The following is a 23,605-nucleotide window of genomic DNA, read 5'->3' as shown; positions in this document are numbered from 1 at the left end:
GTTGTTTTTTCTCTTAATCTTAAATACTTTCAATTGTGAGCTTCATCTCCTATCTCACCTGCGTATCATTAAATCAAACATCTTTGATGATGATGACCATTAGGGAGCATCATCTCCCCTATATAAAAGTTCATGGTATATTTAAGGTTCTGCCCGTGCGTATTTCCACGCAAATTTTAATTACATAATCATCGTACCGTTTGCACTGTTTGTATTCACGATAAGCTCTTTCCTTTCAACTTCAGATGAATATTTTTTTTTGGCACAATCGAGGAGAAAAGGGAGAGAGAAGTATTTCCATTATACTCCATTAATGAATGGCCCTGTAATACACACTGTATAACTGGGATGGAGCGGAAGGACCTTTCGAGCAATTGGAGAAGGCTTCAGCAGACTCTGAAACCCAGCAATACTACGACTGGTAAGAGTTCAGCGATAAAAAAAAGGACATCAACTGGTAGCTCAGCGGGATACAATGACAGTGTGACGAGGAAAATATCATTCTCTTCGAAGACCTCCACGGGTATTAGGGGGAACACTTATCGTGGACACCCATCTAAACGGCGGAAAACCATGTCCGCAGCTACGGCGGCTGCGGATGAAGATGGTGCGGCAACACAGCCCAGTCAAATATTGTCAGACAAGGACCTAGTGAATATAGGTCTCTCCCCTGAGTAGGCGCTGCCCTATAACATTACTGGTGATGAAGCGCTAACATATTCATGGCAGAATCGAAGTGGGGAAATACATTGCAATCGATTGCGAGATGGTTGGCGTAGGCCCGGACCCCGACAAGGACTCAGCCCTCGCCCGCGTCAGTATCGTGAATTATAACGGGGATCAAGTTTATGATTCCTATGTTCGGCCTAAAGAAATGGTTACCGACTGGCGCTCAGCGATAAGCGGCATCCTACCCAAACACATGGTTGAGGCGCGATCCCTAGAAACTGTTCAGCAAGACGTAGCTAAATTACTTGACGGCCGTATCCTCGTCGGGCACGCGGTGCGAAACGACCTAGAGGCCCTTCTACTCAGTCATTCAAAGCGGGATATTAGAGATACTAGTCGCTACCCGCCATATCGGAAGTTGGCAGGGGGCGGGTCGCCAAAATTGAAGGTACTGGCTTCAGAGTTGTTAGGCCTGGAGATACAAGGCAGTGCACACTCTAGCGTTGAAGATGCGAGGGCGACCATGATGCTTTTCCGCAGGGATAAGGATGGTTTTGAGAGGGAGCATGCGAAGAAGTGGCCTTCACGGCCCGTTCTTGTGGATGGTGGATCAGGTGAACAAAAGAAAAAGAAGAAGCCGAAGAAGAAGAAAAAGTAATCTGATTATCACGCAGATAGATGGTTGTTTTTGGATACCCCTTCCCGTTTGTGTTTCATTTTACGATTTCATGTCTATTGGTATAGATTTGCTACGTTGTACATACAGAGGTGCATTCGAAAGCGTTAAGTATTAGTTAAATAGTCTTATGTCTCAATTGCCATTAAACTATCCATCTATATCCTGTATTGAAGCAAGTTGGGTGACTAATGGGTGATTCTCCGCTAAGTAATGTTGCATCCTATAACTTTAGTCAGTTCATAATTACTGTGTAAGCGACGTGTTGAATGGAGACAAACGCGACGCGTCAAATTCAATTTAATCTCACACACCTTATTTCAACGTCAACGCATAACTAACACAGCAATGGAGACATCAAGAAACTCATTGATACCCAGTTAGCACTCACATTTATACCCTGGCGTGCAAATAGAGATCGAATCAATTTGCAAAGAACTCCCTTTATCTGCCAGAAAAATGCTTGCTCTGCGGCCCGCAGCAACCAACGAGAAGGTCCAAAAGCCTGAGAAATCACAAACAGACCAAGAAAAGATGCCACGTTTCCAACCGCATATTAGCAGCTCTCAAACAGCAATGCCTGTGTCGATGAACATATTACCTTGTCGAATTCACCACGATGGCTCGATAGAAGCCTCGAAAAGACATTGGAATCCTGTTCGTGACGAAGGTACTGATGAAAGTATGTAATTATTAACTTAATTTTTCTTACGAGCAACATTTATTCACCGAAACCTTGTTGATTTGGATAGAACAATCAGTTTCAACGGCATATTTCCGTGGTCGAAAGTTGCGTGGCCGTCCCGTACTCCTTCCGGACGGGTACCATGGTACGTAGTTTAATATTGCAATGCGCTATTATTTCTAATGTTGAATAGGTTTGGTGGTAACCAAACTACCACAAAATGAAACTGCTATCAAACGCATAGTGGGAGATGAAAATGTCGACGAAGAAAATGAAGAACCCCTTTCTCAACTCGAGACAGTTGGGACATTTTCTACACTTACAGTATGGGAGCATGAGAAACTTCCAACTGACGACGATGTGTACGTTCGATCTATGGAAGAATGGGTATCTTTTGCACATTCGGTAAGTATTGACTTCACGGGGAGGGGAGGGACCTTGGCTGACAAGGGAATGTAGATACATGATGATGGAACCAAAGTTGAGCAACTTGAAAATTGAACCAGCCAATTATCATATTCGGGAGCAGATTAGAGGTAGATTGAAATGTCACGTCCAACATTCACTCCATAGTACTGATTCACTATCTAGCGTGAAAATTAAAATAATACATATTCTTCCATTGCGGACATTAAATAATATCATAAAAGAAAGACGTGAAAAGCGCGTTTATACAACAACGTTTACCATCTGGTCTTGCTGAGACCAAGGCACTGAGCCATACGGAAGAAGACATCAACGGAGTTGTAGACGCCGCCAAAGTCCTCCTGGCACGGTCCCATGGCGAAGACAGGGACATCAGTGAGAGAGTGGACGCCCTGGCCTTCGTCGGGAGCAATGGTGCCGTTGACGATGAAGCCGCTGACGGCATCCTTGTAGTTGACGTAGTAGTCCTTGGATCCGCGGGCGGCAGTGGCTGGAAGACGAGGGCCGTCCTTGTGGACTTGGTAGTTCTCACGCTTGTCAGGGTGGGCACCAAGGCCGCTGTGGAGAGTGTATCGGGGATCCCACTGAGCGGGGAAGTGGACGCCCTCAGAGTACTTGAGAGAGCCCTGCTTCTGGACGGTGTATTGGGATAGACCAGAGTTGTAGTAAGTACCAATAGCATTACGCTTCTCGCGGTCGGACTTCTGCTCGGCGAGGTACTTGGTGTCGACGGAGCCAGTGACATCGAAGCCGTGGCCGTGGTCAGCGGTGACAACAATGAGAGTATCATCCAATTCACCTAGAGCACGGAGCTTGGCAATGGTAGCACGGATGGTGTCATCAAGCTCGAGAAGCTCGCCGAGTGCGCGGTCGTAGTCCATGGTGTGCATCTGCTTGTCGATGCTGGCGGCCTCGGACATGAGGAAGAAACCCTTGCCACGGCTCTCGCGGTTGTTGCGGTTACGGGTATGGAGGATATCAATGGCCTTGAGGGTCATCTCCTTGAGACCGGGCTGGTCATCGGCATCCTTGTCGGAGCCGTCGGGGTAGTTCTTCTGGTTCTTGAGGTTGTCCTTGTAGACGTTGCGGTCGAGCCACTTGGCCATGACGCTGGTGGAGAAGACACCAAGGGCACGATCATCGTTGGAGGCCTGGGCGAGAGCGGTGGCGTTCCAAAAGAGAGAGTATCCCTTCTTCTTGAACATCTCATAGTAGTTTTGCTTCTTGTTGTCATCGTTGGGGAGGAAGTCCTCGGCACCGCCACCAAAGAGAACATCGGGGCCATCCCATTGAGTCCAGGTGTAGTTAGACAGACCGTGGAAGTAAGTGTCGATAACATGAGCACTCTGGCCACGGTCACTGGTGTGGGCAGTCAGAGCAGCCGGGGTAGCATCGGACAAGTGAGCAGTAGAGACGATACCAATACCGGCACCAGGATGGACACGACGGAAGATCTCGGCAATAGTCTCGAACTTGGGGTCGTCAAAGGGAGACTTGGAGGAATCACGGTAGACGTTCAATGCGTTGACGGTGGACTTGTGGCCGGTGTAAAGGGCAGTGGCCGAGTTGGCAGAGTCGGTGATGAAGGAGTCCATGGAATGGGTCATCTGGTGACCAAGGACGGGGAACTGGTCCATTTGCATCTTGGACTGGTACTTGCCGTTGATGGATTGATGGGCCATCAGACGAGCAGCAGTAATCATGTTGGTAGTCATGCCATCACCGATGAAGAGGATGACATTCTTAGCACGACGGCGGGTGCGCAGCTCCTTGACCTCCCAAGTGGCAGTGGTTTTCTTGCCATTGTAGTAGGTCAGGACAGCCTCGTAGATACCGGGACGGTCGAGACTGACACGGCGGAAGGCCTTGGAGGCGACATTGACGACGGAGGGTTTCTTTGCATCTTTGGCAAAGAGATCTTCGTACCAGGAGAACTGCCACTTCTCAAGCTTGGGCTCTTCAGTCTTGAAGAACTTAGTGGCTGGCTCTGGTCGCTGGTGTCCGCGTCCCTTACGCTCAATGGTGAATGTGAACTTCTCGTCCGGGTCACCGACACGGGCTTCGGATCCGTTGACTGGCGAGTGCACTTCAAGACGGATGTCGAAGAACTGTCCAGACAAGAACTCGGCCCTACCGCGTTTGTTAGCATCGTTGTTATCCCTCAATGCGAGGTTCTCTGTAGGCAACCTACTTGTCCGGTGGGAAGATGCATCCGAGCTCGGGACAGCCGCCCAGACGCTGGAAAGTCTGGGCAAAAGCCGTGGAGGCAAAGGCGGAGGCGACGAGGACGGTGAACTTCATCTTGCCTGTCTGCTTGGCTTTGACGAGGAAGTGCAAGATGAGAACGAAAAGGTCAACGGGTCGGCAGAGCTGGCTCTTATATGTCCAGTGTCAACACGAATTTCGCCTCCCCTAGCCCTCCATACCCTTGCTCTGCTCGCCTTCTTACGTCTTGCTTTTTGATATTGGCTTTGATCGCGGCCCACCTCCCACGTTGTCCAAGAAAGGTGTGCGCACCCTTGGCTGGCGTACCTTTGCATCATCTTACATCGCGAGTCAGCGCTTCAACTACCGCAACGTGCTCTCCACGCCCTGGCCAGGCTATTGTTTTCCTTGGGGCATACTCCATAAGTACAGTATGTACTCCGTTCTCCGGACATGGTTCGGAGGATTCCGTGTTCTAAGTAACTAGCTCAAGAGGCAAGCTGACCGCGGCACGAAAGGCTGGTCCTCCTTTTTAGCTGTTCGTTTTCTTTCTTTCTTTCTTCCTTCCTTCCTTGACTGCAATCTCCGAATCACAGCTAGGTATACATTATACCGACAGGGAAGTTTCTGTCGTATGAAAAAGAAAAGACGCGGGCCAGAAAGTACTGAAGAGCCAGTAGAGTCGTCACGGGAAGGCACGTGCTGGATGTTAAACCAGGTCAAGCCTCGCCAAGCCTCGCCAAGGATTTATCCGTAATTATGTCATCCCGTCCTATATATAGCTTAGATTAGATAAGATTGTCCAAAAAGGGAAGTCAACAATAGTTAGGACAGACGAAGTCGCGGTGGGTAAAAGAGACCAAAGCGAGCCAAGTCTCTCCAGCCAAGTTGAGGAAGTGTCAGAAAGGATAGAGAAGAGATTACGGAGTACTCCGTAGAGACAGCCTTGAAGATTGCCTTGTCCCTTCGCGTACATGCAAAGTGTTGGTTGCTCCATCTCGACCAGATAGTCGGTCCTCGGGTCCATCTCTTGGTCTCGGACAGCTTGGGCTCCTACCCAATGGCGGTGCTGCTTATGGGTTCGTTTCCACAGAACATGCCCCGCAATGAATGGAGTAAAGCTGCATCTCCGAGCCCACTCAAGCTGCTGTCCTCGCGAGGAAGAAAGAGCGTTATGTAAGGATTTCTTTAATTATGTAAGAAATCACATAACTAATTGTGTACATACATTTTTATCAACAGTTCCGCCAAGCCAGATCAGACCACAGAGATCCGCGGGGCCATAACCATAACTATGGCGGAGAGTCAAGTAGATATCACCGGTTTGGTGAAACGGTTCAGTCTCGAACGGCTGCTCAATCAAGGCACGGTGTCCTAAATAATAATTGACCCCTTCCCACATGTGCAGTTGCGGCTAACCCATACCATAGACCAGAACGACAGGCGTATCTCGTTGCTTGGCTCCATCGATAACCAACCCGCCATCCTGCTAGTGGAACGCGCCGCCTTTGCCGTTGACCAGGCTTTCTTGGCCTCCCTGAGCAATTCTCTCACCCATGTATCTCTCATTAGTGCAAACGACATCTACCACTGGGCCCTTGCTTGTTCCCCATCCTCGCCTGCTTCACCAGACCTGAAGCTAACCCTCATTCATCCGTGCACACCCCAACATGTTGCCAAATACTCAGTGCAACCGGTACGGATGGTCACGGAGACACCAACTATCTACCAGCAGCATGTTCGCCCTTACATGTCCGACAAGCGTGAAGCCGGCCGTCTAAACTGGGTCTATAACATCATCGAGGGCCGCAAGGAGCAAGAGGATGTGCTTTACCGTCACCAAGACGAGGAGGAAGGGTTCCTGATACTCCCAGACCTAAACTGGGATCGCAAGACAATGGGTACACTTCGACTGCTAACCCTCGTTCAACGACGGGACATCTGGAGCCTACGAGACCTGAAGAAGAAACATGTACCATGGCTGAAGCACATGCGGGAACGCATAGTAGACAGCGTTGTACAGGTCTATCCGTCAATGGAGGGGGACCAGATAAAATTATATGTCCACTATCAGCCTACTTACTACCACTTCCACATCCATGTGGTCAACGTCATGCTTGATGCGGGCAGTACCCAAGCAACTGGAAAGGCGTTTGGATTGGAGAATATTATTTCCCAGCTTGAGACTATTGCAGGTGACGAGGAGGCGGGAATGGCAGATATGGATCTTACTTACTATGTAGGTGAGGCCAGTGAACTGTGGGTGAATGTATTTGGCCCATTGAAGGGAAAATAAATATACTTTCTATGAATAATGACAATTCACGGCTGCCGCGATCATAGATGCTCGGCCGGTGTTTGGCCACAGAATTGGTTTCGTATCATTTGCTAGTTTATTTGGATTTACCATAGCTGTACGGAGCACTTACAACAATTCTCTCAACTATGGTAGAGATCTACTCACAGTTGAAACTAACAGCAACCCGTTAATTTTCAGAACCATGTAGGATAGTATACGAAGATTTAGTCATCTTTCACAAGTATCAATGCCCTAGTTGGCGCCATAGGTATTATTTACCTATCAAATTCAGTGGCTTGGTGGCTTCATAGCTATCTCGTATTCCGCTAGGAAGTCACCATGCAGGGCACATCATCGGCGTTTGAGGCTTGATTCAACAAATAGAAAACTTGAATCCACATTATAACTTTGTGTTGTTCTTTGAATATGCTCCGTTCGTTGGTGATGTGGCCATGCAGGCTGTATCAGAATTGTTTCCACCTCATTAAAGAGAGCACTGCCAAGTAGTTATTTAATGACCTGGTGACTATCTTACATGGGCGCGAGGATTGGAACTACCACAGAATAGATCAAGGTATTTCCATAGTCTCTCTAGCTAATAGTCGCCTTTAGTATGGATCCGAGATTATGATACGCAGACAAAGGTTCTACTTCCTTTGCTATTGAAGAACCGAAGGAGTGGCTACGGGTAAAGTATTTATTTTAGTATCACCCAGACTTATTTTTGAGCACATGAAATCCTGCATGTCGAGTGCTACGGCGTTGCTGGACGGCGTGTGATTTCAGTTTCATCACCTGCAGCCAACACTGGAATTTGACGGGACCTGGATAGGTGACTAATGAGAGATACCTTTTTAAAAGGCTCTCCCGTGTCCTTTGGAAGAGATATACTTACAAAAGTATCAAAAACTCGTTTACGTCGTCTCAATTATCACTGAATTTTAACCCTCAAGGAACCTGATATTTGTACCCTAGATGGATGGTAACAAGGTGGAACCGATCGCGGTGGTTGGAATTGGATGCCGATACCCTGGAGGGATTACAACCGTCCATGAGTTCTGGGATGCCATTCGGAATGGAACAGACACGATATCAGAAGTTCCGCAGGATAGATTTAACGTCCATGCATTTCACGATCCCACGGCCCAAAATAAGGGCCGGATCAACAATGTAAAGGGCGGTTTTCTGGAGGATATAGATAAATTTGATGCCGAATTCTTCGGGTACTTTCCAAAGGAAGCATGCCGAATAGATCCACAACAAAGGTTAATCTTGGAGGCTTCTATCCATGCTCTCGAGGACTCAGGTACTCGACTAGACCAGGTGTCTGGGTCGCGTATGGGGGTATTCGCAGGAACATTCCAGTATGATTACGCTTTCATACAGGGAGCCAGTGTACAACGGGATCAAGCCAGCGGGCATTCAAACCTGGGAGCCGGGGCTTGTGGTCTTTCGAACCGGGTATCTCATCGTCTGAATCTGCAGGGGCCTAGTGTCACGGTGGATACAGCTTGTTCAGCTAGTATGGTAGCTCTTCATCTTGCATGTCAAAGCATCTGGACGGGAGAGAGCACAGCTGCCTTTGCGTGTGGAGTTAATGCAATTTTACGACCTGAAGCAAGCATTTCTCTTTCCATGGGCGGTTACGTATCAAAACAGGGGGTTTGTAAACCCTTCGATAAAGAGGCAGACGGCTATGTGCGAAGTGAGGGTGTCGGGGTTGTTTACCTTAAGCCTCTGGCCCAAGCTCTTAGGGACAAAGACAGGATTTACGCTCTGGTTCGGGGGTCGCTACTAAACCAGGACGGTTATACAGAAGCCGGGTTTTCTGTTCCTAATCCCGCTGCCCAGATGGCCCTCCTGCAATCAGTGTATGAGCGTTCTGGAATTGATCCTGGTAGTGTCAGTTATGTCGAAGCACATGGGCCCGGAACCCCAATTGGTGACCCAATCGAACTGCGGGCACTAGGGGAACGACTTGGGCAGGCCCGTCCAGAGGAAAATGGACCCCTTCTAGTAGGCTCCGCCAAGGGGAATTTCGGCCACACTGAGGGAGCCTCAGGTATCACGGGTTTCATCAAAGGCGTTTTGGTGGCATTTCATGCAGAGGTTCCCCCCCAAATTAACCTTGAGACACTAAATCCAGACCTGGATTTTAATGAACTCCGCGTTACTATTCCTCAGAAAGCAACCGCTCTTCCTCTAGGAGACAAAAAGGAGCTTTTCATCGGCGTCAACTCATTCGGGGCAGGGGGGACTAATGGACATGTCATTCTTCAAAATGCATCCCCGTACACATGCCAGCCCAGAACCAGGCCAACTCCAGCAACTTATCACAGCCTAAAGCCTTTCATCGTATCTGCGAGGTCTACAGCTGCATTAGACGATACAGGCAAGGAACTTGCTTGCTGCATTCGGGCAACCCATCCTACGACAGAGGATATTTCCTATACTTTGAATAGGCGCCGGACCTTCCATTCCGAAGTTGCAGTTATTGCCGCAAGCAGCCTTGATGACCTTTGCCTCCATCTTGATCAGCTTGCTTCTGGTGGTGCGACAAAGGAGATTTTGTCCTTGCATCTGCAAAGTAATGAGAAAAACCCAAAGGTTGCTTTTGTGTTCTCCGGACAGGGAGGCCAGTGGCTTGGGATGGGAATGTCGCTCGCCATCCAGGAACCAGTATTTCGGCAATCCTTAGCTGATTTTGATGCCCACTTTACTGGACTCTCGGGATGGTCCCTTCGCGCAGAGATTTCTGCCCCCCTTGATGACCCGTTCTCTACAAGCCAAACGACAGTGGTTCAGCCAGCTATTGCGGCGATCCAAATTGCATTAGCCAAAACATTGGCCTCATACGGAGTCCATCCTGACGCCGTAATTGGCCACTCCGTTGGCGAAGTCGCAGCCGCCCATATTAGCGGTGCACTCACCCTGGAAGAGACAGTAAAGGTCATATATTGGAGATCCCAGATACAAAGTAAAGCGCAGGGCCAAGGGGCAATGCTAGCTGTTGGGTTGTCATCAACTGAAACACAGAAACATATATGGCGCCGGCGACTGAAAGATAGAGTCGAGATTGCTGGTCTGAATGGGCCTCAATTGACGACCCTAAGTGGCGAGACAGAGGCTCTCAAACAGTTACTGGAAGATTTTCAAAAAGAGGAAACCTTTGCCAAATTCGTGAAGGTCAATGTCCCGTACCACAGTCGTTTCATGGATCCTTACAAAGAAGAACTCATAGGGTCTTTGTCTTCCGTCCAGGGGAAAGAAGCCGCCATCAGTCTATACTCCACCGTCACCGCAACCAAAGAGTCGGGGACACACCTAACGGCAGAGTATTGGTTCAAAAACATTCGCCGTCCGGTGAAATATTTAGAAGCAGTGAGTGAAGTACTCAAAGATGGCCATACTTTAGTCATAGAAATTGGACCTCACCCTGTGCTCGTGGGCGAGACACGGCGTATCGCACGGTCATTGCAAAGTCCTGCCACCGTACTTCCCTCCATGTGTCGAAATAATGATACTGCACCCCTTGTTCACGTGCTTGGAGTAGCACATATTATGGGGTTCCCCGTAAAGCTAGAACCATTCACCGAGGATGGTGGGAGTGTCATCGACCTCCCCTTGTATCCCTTCCAGCGTCAGCGTTACTGGTTTGAAAACCCAGAAGGATATCGTATCCGCCAAATGAAAGAGAATCACCCATTCCTTGAAAGCTATTCGCCGTTGTTAGATGACGGCCGTGGTATCGTGCGTCTTCGCCTCAGCACCGGAGTTTCACCATTCCTCGCAGACCACATTGTGGATGGGGAAATAGTCTTCCCGATGACTGGACAAGCAGAGGTTGGGTTTCTCTCTGCCACAGTACTAGCTCATCAACAATTGGCCACGAGCATCCGAATATCGGATATGAGGTTTGAGCATGCTCTGGTAATGACTTCAACGGAGGATTTCCCTCTACAGGCACAGTTAGAGGTCACCTCTGCCGCTCATGATTTCATCATTAGCTCCCGCGCGGCAGATGCTAAACCTGGAGACCCATGGCAAATAATTTCGCGCGGACGAGTGAACGGCTCGACTAGTTCAGAGTCGCATTCTTCAATAGAAGAGCTATCGTCCGTGCGAGCTCGAATTCAAACAGGAGAAGAAGTTAACATTGAGAAATTCTATTTGAACTTAGACAGGGCTGGTCTTCGGTACGGCGATGCCTTTCGCGGCGCACAAAGAATATGGAGACTGGGCAACGAAATATTTGCATTTGCAGCACTCCCCGAAGCCTTTCATCAAGAAGCAGCGCGCTTTCGAATCCACCCTGCTCTTCTAGATGCAAGTTTACACACCTTATACGCTGACCAACAGTACCGAGGAAACCCGACAGAAATCTACCTCCCTTATGCCATCGAGGAGGTGGAAATGTTTGATGCTCGCGGGGCAGTAAGTACTGCTGTCCATATCCAGATTACTCGCCATGATGACATGTTCATTTGTGGCGACGTAACCGTCTGGAGTTCGGCCGGTGACTTGATCGCTATAGCCAAGGGGTTTTCTGGGAAGAGAGTTCCAGGCCGCAGTATTGGCGATGTGCCACAGTACGATATCTTATTTATTCCAGAGCCAGAAGAAGATTCCTTCGAAATCATGTGCGATAACGTGGTGTTATTTGAGCCGCAATCAGGGGTTATGGATTGTACCCCCGCCATTCGTTCTGCTTTTCCGGGTGCTCATATACAAAAACTCGAATACACCCCTCCAGAAAAGCCCAAGATACCAGAAATGCTGGACTACCCTTTGGATGGGCGTGGCCTCATTGTAGTCCCAAGCATCTTGTTGACTCCCCAAGATGATCCAACTATTGATCTACAGGTTAACCTGGAGCTGATCATCCATGCAATCGTGGAAATTGCAAACCGCCTTCATTCACGCCAAGGGGCTACACCCGTTGTTGTCATTAGTAGGGGAGCTTGTATGACCCCAGTAGATTCTCAATGCGACCCATTCTCTTCCGCTCTGCAGGCGGCAGTAAGAGTAGCGGCGAACGAACTTCCATGGGTCCGAATCCGATTGGTTGACCTTGCACTTGGTGCTAATGATAGCGATCTCGAGTTGCTCGAATGTGAACTTCGTAAGGGTCGGCTGCGTTGTGATGAAAATGTGGTCGCCTTGCGTCCTGGAGGAATATTTGTGAAACGACTTATCCCCCTCTTCAGTTCTGAAGATGAACGATGCGAGGATGACATCCCCGTCCTCACGATGCCCGCACGAGGCGGCCGTTACTTTGCCGAACCCGATCCTGGAGGCTCACTAGATGGAATCAAGTTCCGGCAATGTGCCCCCCGGTCAGGTATCCTTGGACCTGAGGACGTAAGCATTGACATCCATTATGCAGGTTTAAACTTCAAGGATGTTATCAATAGCTTAGGCCTGTTGAATGAACGTGCAGTTTCTGGGTCCCTCTCCGGGCTCACACTCGGGATGGAGGTGTCGGGAACAGTCTCTGCCATTGGCGAAAAAGTACAAGGCCTCGAAGTTGGAGATGAAGTTGTGGCTAGAGTGGCTAACGGCATCGCCGGGAATATTGTCACCGACCAAAGTCTAGTTCAATTCAAGCCAAAGGCACATGACCTGGCGCAAGCTGCTGCCGTCGCTGGGGCTATGTCAACTGCATATTATGCACTTGTGTCTTTGGCCAAACTCACGGAGGGGGAAAGTGTCCTGATTCACGCCGCTGCTGGTGGTGTAGGGATGGCAGCGATTCAAATCGCCCATACTCTTGGAGCACACGTATATGCAACCGCCGGAAGGACCGAACGGCGTGAAGTTGTGGCAAAGATGTCCGGCGTTCGGGGGGTTTTTGATTCCCGTTCAGTATCGTTCCGTGATGCGGTCAAAAAGGCCACAAATGGCCGTGGTGTCGACGTAGTACTGAACTCGCTAGCTGGCGAGCTCCTGGCTGCATCTGTCGAATGTCTAGCGCCATTTGGACGGTTTGTAGAGATTGGAAAAATTGATATCTACCGCAACATGCGGTTGGGCCTAGAGCAATTGGGCCAGAACTGTTCCTTTTTTGTTGTTGATATGGATCGATTGGTCAAACAAAAGCCGGAGAGACATCATGAATTATTGCGTGAGCTTTACGAGTTTTTTAATTCAGGCAAACTCGAGCCTCTGCCTCTTACTTCGTTTCCCGTAACGGAGCTAAAAGCAGCAATGATTGCTCTGTCAAGATCTGAGGTCATTGGGAGAGCTGTGATTGAAATGCCTGAGGGAGTTGAAGTTCCGGTCATTCCATACGCACAGCTTCGGCTGCACAGCGATCAAAGCTATCTCATCACAGGGGGTGCCGGCGGATTGGGTTTGCAGCTGGCCGTCTTTCTGGCTGATCGAGGGGCGAAAAATGTCGTGCTTGTCAGCCGGTCAGGGCCTAAATCAGCAGATGACAGGGCAACAATTGAGTGTTTACGAAGGCAAGGAGTCAAAGTCTGGGTTGAGCTCGCAGATGTAACAGTCGCGAAAAAAGTCCATTCGCTGTTTAGCCATGAAAGAGAATGGCCAACTGTGTCTGGTGTTATTCATTGTGCTGCCGTATCAGGTAATGACTCAGTGAAAGATACCACAAGCGATACTTTCCAAAGAGTCTTTGACCCCAAAGCAAAAGGAGCGTGGCATCTTCACCAAGCCACAAAAGACATGCCGCTGGAATTCTTTGTCCTTATATCATCCATAGCTAGTTCAGTTGGTATCCCCGGACAATTGGCCTACTCGGCTGCGAACCAGTTCCTCGATAATCTGGCGCATCATCGCCGAAAAGCCGGGTTGACCGCATTGGCCATGAATTATGGAGTAATGGGCAATTTTGCTAGTATTTTCAAAAACTCTGGCCACGACGCCGAAGAGCTTGTTGAGTTCAACATGATGAGAGGACTATTTCCAATGAGCCTTCCTGAAGTGTTATCAACCTTGGAGAAAGCTATGATTGACAATACCACGCAACGCATGGCGGCAGATGTGGATTGGCGTATGTTTGTAGCCGAAGCCCCTCACCTGGTATTAGATGGAACCTTTATCAGTCTTCCCGAACAGAGTGCAAAAATGTGTAGATCCGATGGTTTCGGGTCTGGAAGTGGGCCAAGGACCGCAGAGGAGATAGCCGATATACTGCATACGGGTCTCGCAAAAATTCTTGGAGTTGAAGAGAGTAAAATCTCTCGGACAACGAAACTAGATCGATATGTGACCGATTCGTTGACTCTTGCACAAGTGCGAGGGATGATTCAGCGTGATATTAAGATATCGTACCCTGTCATGAAGCTCTTTGGTAGCCCTACTCTCGAGAGTATAGCTCAGGAACTTGAGAGAATTGCAAATTCAGACACCAACAAGCCAGAAAACATGCCACAAGAGCAAAACCATGAGCCAAGCCAAGAATCCCTCCATTTCGATAAACTAACCGATATATCCGCCTGGTTCATACGAGGAAGTCATGTTGCCGTTGATAAAGGCCAGCCACGTCTTATCTGCATCCATCCGATAGCGACGGATGCTACTTTTTTTGCTCCATACTTGATTAACCCGCCTCAGGGGCTAGATAGTATTGCGGTTCAACTTCCTGGTAGAGACAACAGGATAGACGAGCCTATACCGTCTAGTGTTTCTGAAATTGTATCAGGGCTTCTTAAAGAATTAGAGTCTACCATTGGAGTTCCAGCCATCATCTGGGGCCATTCATTCGGTGGTATAGTTGCCTTCGAGACCATTCGAGAATTGAGACGTCGTGGAGTTCATCCGCTGCCACGGCTAGTCGTCAGTGCCACCGTCGCACCACGTCTCCTCCGCTCCTGGCAAAAAAGACCAGTCATGCAAAGATTATTCACAGACAGCGTAGAGGCAGATTACTTTATCTCTACCTTGCGCTCAATAGAGGATGCGGCCTTTGTTCGATCTATTCTGCCACATTTTAGACGTGACGCGCCCTGGTTCACCAGCTATGAATACGCAGAGGAGGAGCCACTAAATGTCCCTATCACTGCGTTTGCCGCCCGCCAGGATGATTTCGTATACCCGGATCAGGTTGAGGCTTGGAGAGAACAGACGGACCAGTTTGAATTCACAGAGGTCGACGGCGATCACTGGTTTGTTCGTAATAACCAGGACTTGATTCATGCGACGTTGGAGAAGATGGTGCCCTTACCTAATTAGGCCTAGCTTTATTAGCACCTGATTAATGCTTAGTTATCCATAAATTAGTCATAGTTTAATCAGATTGTAAAGCTTAGTTAACCTTGTGTTTGCACTGTTTGCAGTATGACGCATTTCCAATTCTTTCCTCCACAAGTTGAACCAACAGCTTTTGTTCCTCTAGGCACCAATGGAGAAATACAACACCACACAGCAACGGCCAGTAAATATTTACAATAAGAACCGATAAACCCCATATACAAAGACGATAATACCAGTTTTAAGATATCCAAGATGGCGGATAATAATCCTGACTGTCCAGATAATGCAAAGGCGTTTGTGCCCCTCGGTTAGTTCACCCCTCACTCACTTGATTATGTACATGCGCTCATGTGGTATTACGACTCCAGAAAACAATCCGGAAGTCATGTCGCATCTAATCCACCAGCTTGGCCTTCCGCCTACCCTTGGCTTTGCGGATGTTTACAGCATCTCTGATCCAGAGCTTCTAGCCTTCATTCCTCGCCCTTCACAAGCTCTCCTTCTTGTCTTCCCCGTCTCTGAAACGTATGAAAAGACCCGAGTTGCTGAAGATGCTGGCATCGAACCATATACTGCTTCCGGGCCTCAGGAACCCGTAACGTGGTTCAAACAGACTATCCGTAATGCATGTGGCCTCATTGGTCTTCTACACGCTGTATCCAACGGCGCGGCAAAGAAGGAAATTGCCAAGGGCTCTGACCTAGACCAGTTATTACGGGAGGCTATCCCATTAGCCCCCCAACAAAGAGCAGACTTGCTGTATTCTAACTCTGCCCTGGAGAGTGCACATTCAGACGCTGCAAAGAAAGGCGATACGAGTGCGCCTAGTGCAGAAGAGAAGGTTGACTTGCATTTTGTGTGTTTTGTTAAAGGTGACGATGGCCGGCTATATGAACTTGATGGGAGGAGAAAAGGTCCACTGTGTCGAGGAGAGCTGGCTGAAAATGAAGACATGTTATGCGAGAAGGCACTTGATAAGGGGGTGCGGAGGTTCTTGAAGACAGAAGAAGCAGCCGGACAGGGTGACTTGAGGTTCAGCCTTGTTAGTCTAGGGCCATCATTTGATTGATGAGGTTGATGTAAGCTGTACTCTAGGCGGGCGGGTCAGTATTGCGATAATACACAGGCTTTCCACACGGTCATCTCTAGTCCGCCCACCAACCATCCCAGTTGAACTTTATTACCTCGTCCCCTACTGCCCACCAACCCGCGGTCAGAGAGCGTGCAAACACCTCCAAGGCCGTATATTCTTTGTTATCGAAAAATGCCTGTTCAACTAGCTCCCTGATCGCTGGCTTCCGTGAATGTATATCCGGTACACCCGCTGTAATCCTCCTCCTAATATCATACTCTTGCCCTCCTGCTCTCCCTATTATCAGAATTTCATATGGCTTCCTCCATACTCCATTAAGCGCGGTCACCACCTGTCCAATAACAGTTGTTTTAACCCATACCCACTCCTCAATTTTCCTCACACCAGCTGCCTGAAATGCATTTTCAACTGCCCGTCGCGCCTTTTGGGAGTTTGTGACCCAAACGGCTACTATGCCAGAAGATATAAGAAATTTTCGTGAAATATTTCCAATTAGAAGTTCTAGATCATCAAAGGATAAAGTTGATATGGTGTACTGCTTCGAGCGTTTGGCTGAACGATTAGGCCATGGCGGATCGGCAAGAATGAAGTCGAAATACTGATTAGGCGGAACCAGAGAAAGGGGATTGGTTAAACATGGTAAGCTCGGTTGGAAATGTGTCAGTATAAAAGTTGATTTAGGCGGGATTCGAAAGAAAATCTCTCTTCCTAGATCAGGCTCTTCGCTGGCTATGGTTGAGTCGAGAGCTCCAGAGAGTTTTATCCTAGTTTGATGAGAGCTGGGGTTTTTCACAAGTGCATTGGAAATTTCTCTGGGTGATGAGAAGACGTTCAATTCTGACGAAAGAATAACCGGCGGAGATGTTGACACGAGATCCCGATGACTCTGTCCCTGGTTTTTCTCTGGGGCCATAGTTTGCCCTGTTGGGAGAGCAAATACCAAATCTAATCCGTTGATTCCCAGGTATTTCTTCGATGGTAAAGGAAATCCTGCTTCTTCGCAAGGGGGTAACGTTTGTCTGGCATAACACCATTCGCCCCGGAAATTTCTCCCAAGCCTTCTTATCTCATCTTCAACTAGTCCACATATCAATGTGTGGTATTCACGCTCCTCTGCAGGAACAAGTTTAAGAACCTTGGCTTTTGCCTGATCCGTCTTTGGCTCAGGAGATGGGCCGCTGTACGGGCTAGCGATGGCATCTGAAGAGTATATCAGTGGTATCCTGAAATGGGAATCATTTTTGGTAATGTTTGGTAGGTGCTGGGCTAGGCTGATAGATACTGGTATATCTATTATAAACAGATTCTGTGACGCATCCTGATATATAATTGACGACAGAGGAAGTAGTAATAGTCCATTTCCTGGCTTGTTAGGACTCGAGTTCATGTCATTTGGTCAGGTTGTCGATATTTGTGTGGTCGAAGAAGTTTCAACTCAGAGAGCGTTTAAAAGGCAGAATTCAGGTCTTGGCGTGTTGACCACTAAAAAACTAAATACCTCTCACAATGGGTTTCTTATAATTTAATTAAACCCGGCATCAACCAAATATAAAAAGTAGCAAAGTATGTCAACAGCGAGCGGCCCCAAGAATGCGACCCCCAGCCCATCCCACGCGGATTTCTTCGAGGTTGGAAAAACCCTGTTCTCTGGCAGGGAAGAAAAATAATCAGGTATCAGGAGCTGGGAAAACTCCTCACAGGAAATTGAATTGGGTTATAACTTCTCTGCATAGCCCAGTATCGAAAGCTGGTCTCTTCTTATATCTAAAATGTCCAACTCAGATAGGTTCATATTATAAGGCTGCAATTAGAAGTACCTTAAGTCAATGAAACCCTCAAAAATATGGGAGCCCAGGCATCTTAAAATGCAAAGGTGAAAGGTATTCGGCAGTTTGTGCACATGGCCCCTGGGATTCTATTGGGCAGTCTTTTATATCTTACTGTTTTCGAGATATTGGATGGCTAGTTAAAAACAAATTAATGCCGACATATATTATACTCCAACTAACATCCGACTCAAACCAGAATGTCGGTTTCGAGTTCTTCTAGCAATAAATCCTCATGTAAGCACCTAAATAATATCGCCCCACTCCACTATCCAATGCTTCTTTGAAGAACTCTGCGACTTCTCTAGGTCTAAAACAGCATCAAAACTTCATATATAATGTGTTGATGTATTTGTGGCGGAATTGGCTCAGGTGAGCAAAGGGTGGACTCCTAAGTATGGAGCTGTAGTATCCATGCACAGAAATACTTGACAGCCTTGACAACCTGTCTCTGATAGTTAGGTCCATTGGTCAGCATCCGCCATGTCTTCAATGTCGATCTTGCTATTAAATTTGTACCTAGCTATCCTTGGTTTTTTATTCTAAGCCTAGCGGCTGCTCGGCGGACCAGAAAACTCTTAAGTAAATGCCCCCCAGACCTATTCTATGGAATTTTTACCTGCTTTGCGATAAGGATTGTTAACTATGTCGCCTAGTTATCAAGACGAACTTAATCCCTCGGTGATTAAATACGTTCCAAATTGTTCCAGCGTCGCCATGGCTTTGAATATTTATTTGTCTACTGTAGGGAGTATAAGGTTTCAACTAGTTCCCTGCCTGTTTGCTGCCTTCAACTAGTAGAAATCTAAAAAGGGCATATGACAAGTACATATACTTGAGGAATGACTGAGTCCCCTTATTTAGGGTGGCCCCACATGCACCAACCCGGCGGATCATGCCAAGAGAACTTAATTTAACGACTAGCCTTAGGTGGTTGGAGTTGATGACCAAGTCAATCATTTTTAACTTTATTCAACGGCTTCCTAAATGAGAGCCATAGGAGAGTATTTCCCGACCGTGTAAGACCGTGGGGAATGACTCAGTATCAAAGTAATTGTGCATTTCTAGACGCTGACCCACCATGAGGATTCGCTGTAGCATGAAGGGCCTTAGCAACCACCTAAGTAGTTATTACTGCCGACAAGAATTTACTATCGAGTCAAGCCATCCGCCACATCTCGTACACGGGTAACGACCTCCTAATATATTATCAATTCTAGGGTAGTTGGTTCTTCAGCTTTATATACTTTTGATTTTGACTCCACAGATACATGCCTCATTCCAGAACCTATGAAGAGGAAGCTTACGTGTAATAATGACATTTTGTATCTTTGAGCACGGCCATCAAATAGCCTAAGGGATCAACCCAGGATCGGCCAAAAGATGAGGAAAGATAAGGCGAAATAAGAACACGTCAAGTCCAGCTTGCATAGTATGGAACTGAGGGGAAACTGTGTTTATGTCTAAATGATGGCAGTGCATACCTAAGTACTGGATATGTTTACAAATTGGGTCAAGTGAAGGCACAGCTAGTTGCTTTTCCTAAGGAAAATAGAAAAAAACAAAAAAAGACAAAAAAAAAAAACATACATTCGCCTGGCTTAAAGACATATTTCCTCGTACATACAATTCGCTCTCTTCCCCGTCTTGATAGGCAAGTGCCTAAGCATATGAAGCTTGGGCCTGGCCGGGACCAGGCAATATAACATGGAATGAAAATCACACAAAAGAAGGAAATGTGAAGGCAGGGAAAGAGATAGACATAGAGTAGATGATTTTCTGGCATGCATATGACTGATAAGAAACAAAAAAAATTTACAAACTAAAATGAAACGAACATTTTTGTAACTTGGAACCAGTAGACAGGAATGGAAATACAAACGGGCCAAAAGGGTGCAAAACGAAGGAGGGAAAACGATAAGGGAAAATGCGGTGAGTAGAAAGAGTATAATAGGGAGAATGAGGAAGACTCCATTTTCCATCCCGTTACCATTTTCTCTGTGGCTATGCCAGGCGTCTACCTACGCTTTGCATTCCTAGCTATATCATCCCGGCGAACCAGCGCTGGGGAGATCTAGGTAAGAAATGACGAATGCATAGTAGGGGTAAAGAAGCAGAACCAGCTTCTTCTTCCTCTGCAAGGGGAAAGTATCATGTCAAGACGGTTTCCATCCATGCTCGAGGTGTTATAATTCAGATATAGCATTCAGCATTATTCCTGGATCGCATGAGTATGAGAGGTGAATAATGCAAATAAGAAAGACAGAACGACAGTCAATAAAGAGTTCCCAAATTTTACATATATAGTTGCATCATCGATAAATGGCTTCAAAGAACGTGCACACAATGGTCATAAATCAATCAAGAATACTATACGAGTAGACGTTAGCTCAATAACAATATAAAGGTACGGAGAATATTGGGTGATAGTAGTTTAAGGAACTTACACGACCACGTCGTCCAGAAGGTGGAGCACCCTGTGCTCCTGGGGTTGGCTGATAAAATTGTTGAGGGTAATTGTATAGTTGACCAGCACCCATGACAGGGCTAAACTGCTGGTTTCCATAACCAGTTGGCTGAACCATCGAGTTTCCGCCCATTGGCAATGGAGCACCGCCGGGGCCTGCCATGGCTGGTTGTACAGAGCGGAAGTTATCCAAAGTTGAACCAGTAGTGACGGGGAAACCGTTCATCCCCATCCCCATACCATTTCCAGGGGGACCAGGAGGGAAGAATCCAGCAGCTGGGATGCCGCGAGATTGGGCGGAAAGGAAAGCTTGGTATTGGTACTGTTGCGGATTTAGAGGCGGCATTTCCTGGGAAATGGCAGGGTTTGCCATTGGCAAGCCAGCAAGACTATTCATGGAGCCAAATGCATACGGGTCATACTGCGGGATATTTTGTTCAGAGGAGGTAGATCGTGCCATGTTTGGAGGAGAGTTGAGAGGTGGCTGCATGTTTATGTTATGTGCACTCATCTGCGCACCGTACTGACGATCAGCCGGGTTTTGTTGAGCTGGGAAGTTATTTCCTTCCTGGCGTTGCTGGCCAGGCTGACGCTGATGCTTCTCTCTGTCGCTGCTGGTACCATGGTCACGACCATGGTGGGAATCACGAGAGGTTGTGGTGCGCGAGGACAAACCAACCTCATCCATAAGTCGCTTGTACCCCTGGCTAGGAGTAGTCTTCAGCTTGGTAAGTACCTTGGCGACTGTCTTCACAACCTCTGCACGCATGGCTTCTTCGAAGAACGGAGTAGTGAGGACTTTGAAGATCAAGGTTGCACCAGAAGACTGATCTTTGAGGATGTTTTCCAACGTCTCATCTCCAGGGCTGTAAAATAGAGCCTTCAAGATAATCTCCCTAGCCTCTGGCTCGTTTCTCTGGTTAACAATCTTTAATACTGTCAAGTAAGCGACCTTGTGTGTACAAAGAGCCACAAGATGGGGAACCAGCCGGGGAGCAAGTACGGTACGGCGGTTGGGGAAAGTGCAGGTATCAAGGAACCACGTGAGAAGCAGAGCGCCGTTGGCATTCGTTGCTAGTTGAACACTGTGTAGCGCGATGGCAGATGCAAGCATTCTCTGCTGATCCTTGGTGGCGTGGTGGCTCTCCAAGCAAGCCCTCATGGCTCTGGCACCGAACCGCCCCTGCGAAATTTCCCACATGCGGCTAAGCATGGTTTCGAAGATGAAGTCATTGAATGGTGGGCCGAAGCGCAAGCAGCATTGCAACACATAGTTTCCGTATTGGTCAAGGAACAGCGGGACGGTGTATGGTCTCAGGCTGTCAACAATCATCTGCTTCTGGGAATCTACCTTGGAAACATCGATGATCTTCTGCGCGGCCCATGTGCCATTCTTGTGCACACCGATTTCTGCAAGATGAGGTGCAATCGGTACCAGCATTTGCTCCTTGGCTGGCTCGGAGCAAAACTCGAAAAGTTTCTGTACCACTGTGTTGCCCAGATAGTCGGAGGCTAGCTCGGCAATTTCAGGGAGCATTTCACTGGCAGTGTCTTCGATTTCCTGGGTACTGCAGGCGCCGTTGTCTATCTTCTTCCTTATTTCACGCAGGCGAGGAGCATCAAAAACTCGGGATTGGCTGGGTTCAGGAACTGGACGGATTTCGTCTTCGAATGCGGTGAAGTCGATTGCACGCTGAATGCTTTTCGTGATGTTTTGGCATTCAGATTCGGATGAACCGAATTCGATAACAATACTGCTCATTTCTGGCTGTATTTCTTGCAGGTCTGGGATGGAAGAGGAGATAGCAGCTTCACCATCTTGGGTGGTAGAGCGAGTTCCATCCCGCGCCACTGATCCAGCAGCTCCGGTACTGGCATCTGGCGTCGGGGAGTTTTGACTACCAGATTGGCCTGGGGTCTCGGAAACAGGAGTAGCTGGGACTTTGGCGTATCCGATACGAACGGGGCCAGCTCCCGGGAATATTTCCTTTCCATTGAGAAGAGATTTGGCTTGAGTGGCACTTTCAACACGCTCGAAGTTGACAAATCCACAGTTCTTATGAGTCAAAACACGAGTCGACTCAATTTTACCGTATACGTTGAAGATAGCATCCAAGGATGTGACAGTGGTGGAGACAGGAATACTGCCAATCCACAAGGCTCGGGTTGGGCCTTCCAAGTTGTTCTCATCGACGGGTTCTTGAGCTCTTAGTCCTCCCATGCCTCCTAATTGCATTCTTTGAACAGCTTCAGGTAAACTATCGTATTCAGAAGCCTCTGTGATGTGGATATCCGAGGCATTGATACTGTTCTCAAGTCTCGAAGGGCTCGCAAGGTAGTTACGGATGGATGAGCGTTGGAGGGGAGCATCTAGAACACCAGCAGTACGAGCGCGGGGTCGACTTGAGGATGCGTGGTTTGCAAAAGCTTGGACGGCAAGGTTATGTTGATGAATTTGAGCCTGAGTGGCAGCAAGTTGGGCGGCAGTAGCGGCGGCGGATGGAGTTAGCGTTCCCGAGGGGATAGCAGAGTAATGCGTGCCGAACTCCTCGTCCTCTTCGGCATATTTCTCCTTTGCATTAACGGAGTAGGAGCGGAAACGATTTGAACCTCGATTGAGCATGGCTAATTCTGCAAGGAGGGGGGGCAGGGATGAGGTCGGCTGTTGTTGTTGTTGTTGCTGTTGCTGCATAAGCATGGCAACCGACGGCCCTGCAAGGCTAGCACGAGACTGCTGGGGTGTTTCTGCCAATCCTAGATAATCTAGTGTCCTCACATCGGCGTCAGCAAGGCCATCCTTTGAGAAGGAAGACTGGGTGGGCGAAGAGGGCCCTTCAGAAGATCGTATGCTCGCCAGTGTGGTGGCACGCTCGCGCTCAGATGACCAGTTTGTCGAAAAGACAGAAGGGCCGAAGGGACCTGTGCTGTTCAGAAGATTGGGCCGCTGTGGCATCGAGCCAGCTCGGGAGGCGAGACAGCAGAACTGTGTTCGACTCTGTTCCTGGAGCAGACACCATGGACGAGTCTACTCCAGTTGAATTT

The 23,605-nt window shown here is 48.1% G+C and overlaps 8 protein-coding genes across 8 annotated transcripts; 5 read left to right on the top strand and 3 right to left on the bottom strand.

Annotated features, from left to right (window-relative positions):
• Positions 1 to 348: 348 nt before the first annotated feature.
• Positions 349 to 1,327, top strand: MGYG_03155 (RNA exonuclease 4; the record flags this gene model as incomplete). The annotated part of the gene is made up of 2 exons (XM_003175583.1): positions 349 to 674; positions 730 to 1,327. 2 exons carry the CDS (start codon positions 349 to 351, stop codon positions 1,325 to 1,327), a joined length of 924 nt encoding a protein of 307 aa, XP_003175631.1.
• Positions 1,328 to 1,804: 477 nt separating this feature from the next.
• On the top strand, positions 1,805 to 2,531 carry MGYG_03154 (RNA exonuclease 4; the record flags this gene model as incomplete). The annotated part of the gene is made up of 4 exons (XM_003175582.1): positions 1,805 to 2,027; positions 2,107 to 2,175; positions 2,224 to 2,435; positions 2,490 to 2,531. 4 exons carry the CDS (start codon positions 1,805 to 1,807, stop codon positions 2,529 to 2,531), a joined length of 546 nt encoding a protein of 181 aa, XP_003175630.1.
• Positions 2,532 to 2,713: 182 nt separating this feature from the next.
• On the bottom strand, positions 2,714 to 4,757 carry MGYG_03153 (alkaline phosphatase 4; the record flags this gene model as incomplete). The annotated part of the gene is made up of 2 exons (XM_003175581.1): positions 2,714 to 4,586; positions 4,648 to 4,757. The coding sequence occupies 2 exons, from the start codon at positions 4,755 to 4,757 to the stop codon at positions 2,714 to 2,716; spliced, it is 1,983 nt and encodes a 660-aa protein (XP_003175629.1).
• Positions 4,758 to 5,757: 1,000 nt separating this feature from the next.
• MGYG_03152 (DCS2) lies at positions 5,758 to 6,957 on the top strand (the record flags this gene model as incomplete). The annotated part of the gene is made up of 3 exons (XM_003175580.1): positions 5,758 to 5,837; positions 5,904 to 6,030; positions 6,097 to 6,957. The coding sequence occupies 3 exons, from the start codon at positions 5,758 to 5,760 to the stop codon at positions 6,955 to 6,957; spliced, it is 1,068 nt and encodes a 355-aa protein (XP_003175628.1).
• Positions 6,958 to 7,935: 978 nt separating this feature from the next.
• Positions 7,936 to 15,156, top strand: MGYG_03151 (fatty acid synthase S-acetyltransferase; the record flags this gene model as incomplete). The annotated part of the gene is made up of 1 exon (XM_003175579.1): positions 7,936 to 15,156. One exon carries the CDS (start codon positions 7,936 to 7,938, stop codon positions 15,154 to 15,156), a length of 7,221 nt encoding a protein of 2,406 aa, XP_003175627.1.
• A 273-nt stretch (positions 15,157 to 15,429) lies between these two features.
• Positions 15,430 to 16,246, top strand: MGYG_03150 (ubiquitin carboxyl-terminal hydrolase isozyme L3; the record flags this gene model as incomplete). The annotated part of the gene is made up of 2 exons (XM_003175578.1): positions 15,430 to 15,484; positions 15,546 to 16,246. The coding sequence occupies 2 exons, from the start codon at positions 15,430 to 15,432 to the stop codon at positions 16,244 to 16,246; spliced, it is 756 nt and encodes a 251-aa protein (XP_003175626.1).
• Positions 16,247 to 16,322: 76 nt separating this feature from the next.
• On the bottom strand, positions 16,323 to 17,657 carry MGYG_03149 (MT-A70 family protein; the record flags this gene model as incomplete). Its single annotated transcript, XM_003175577.1, has 1 exon — positions 16,323 to 17,657. The coding sequence occupies one exon, from the start codon at positions 17,655 to 17,657 to the stop codon at positions 16,323 to 16,325; it is 1,335 nt and encodes a 444-aa protein (XP_003175625.1).
• A 2,800-nt stretch (positions 17,658 to 20,457) lies between these two features.
• MGYG_03148 (pumilio domain-containing protein) lies at positions 20,458 to 23,516 on the bottom strand (the record flags this gene model as incomplete). Its single annotated transcript, XM_003175576.1, has 2 exons — positions 20,458 to 20,466; positions 20,544 to 23,516. 2 exons carry the CDS (start codon positions 23,514 to 23,516, stop codon positions 20,458 to 20,460), a joined length of 2,982 nt encoding a protein of 993 aa, XP_003175624.1.
• Between the last annotated feature and the right edge of the window lie 89 nt (positions 23,517 to 23,605).

The sequence above is a fragment of the Nannizzia gypsea genome, genomic scaffold (genome assembly GCF_000150975.2).
Source record: "Nannizzia gypsea CBS 118893 supercont1.2 genomic scaffold, whole genome shotgun sequence".
Lineage (NCBI taxonomy): Eukaryota > Fungi > Ascomycota > Eurotiomycetes > Onygenales > Arthrodermataceae > Nannizzia > Nannizzia gypsea.
This window is presented reverse-complemented; position numbering and strand designations above follow the sequence as displayed.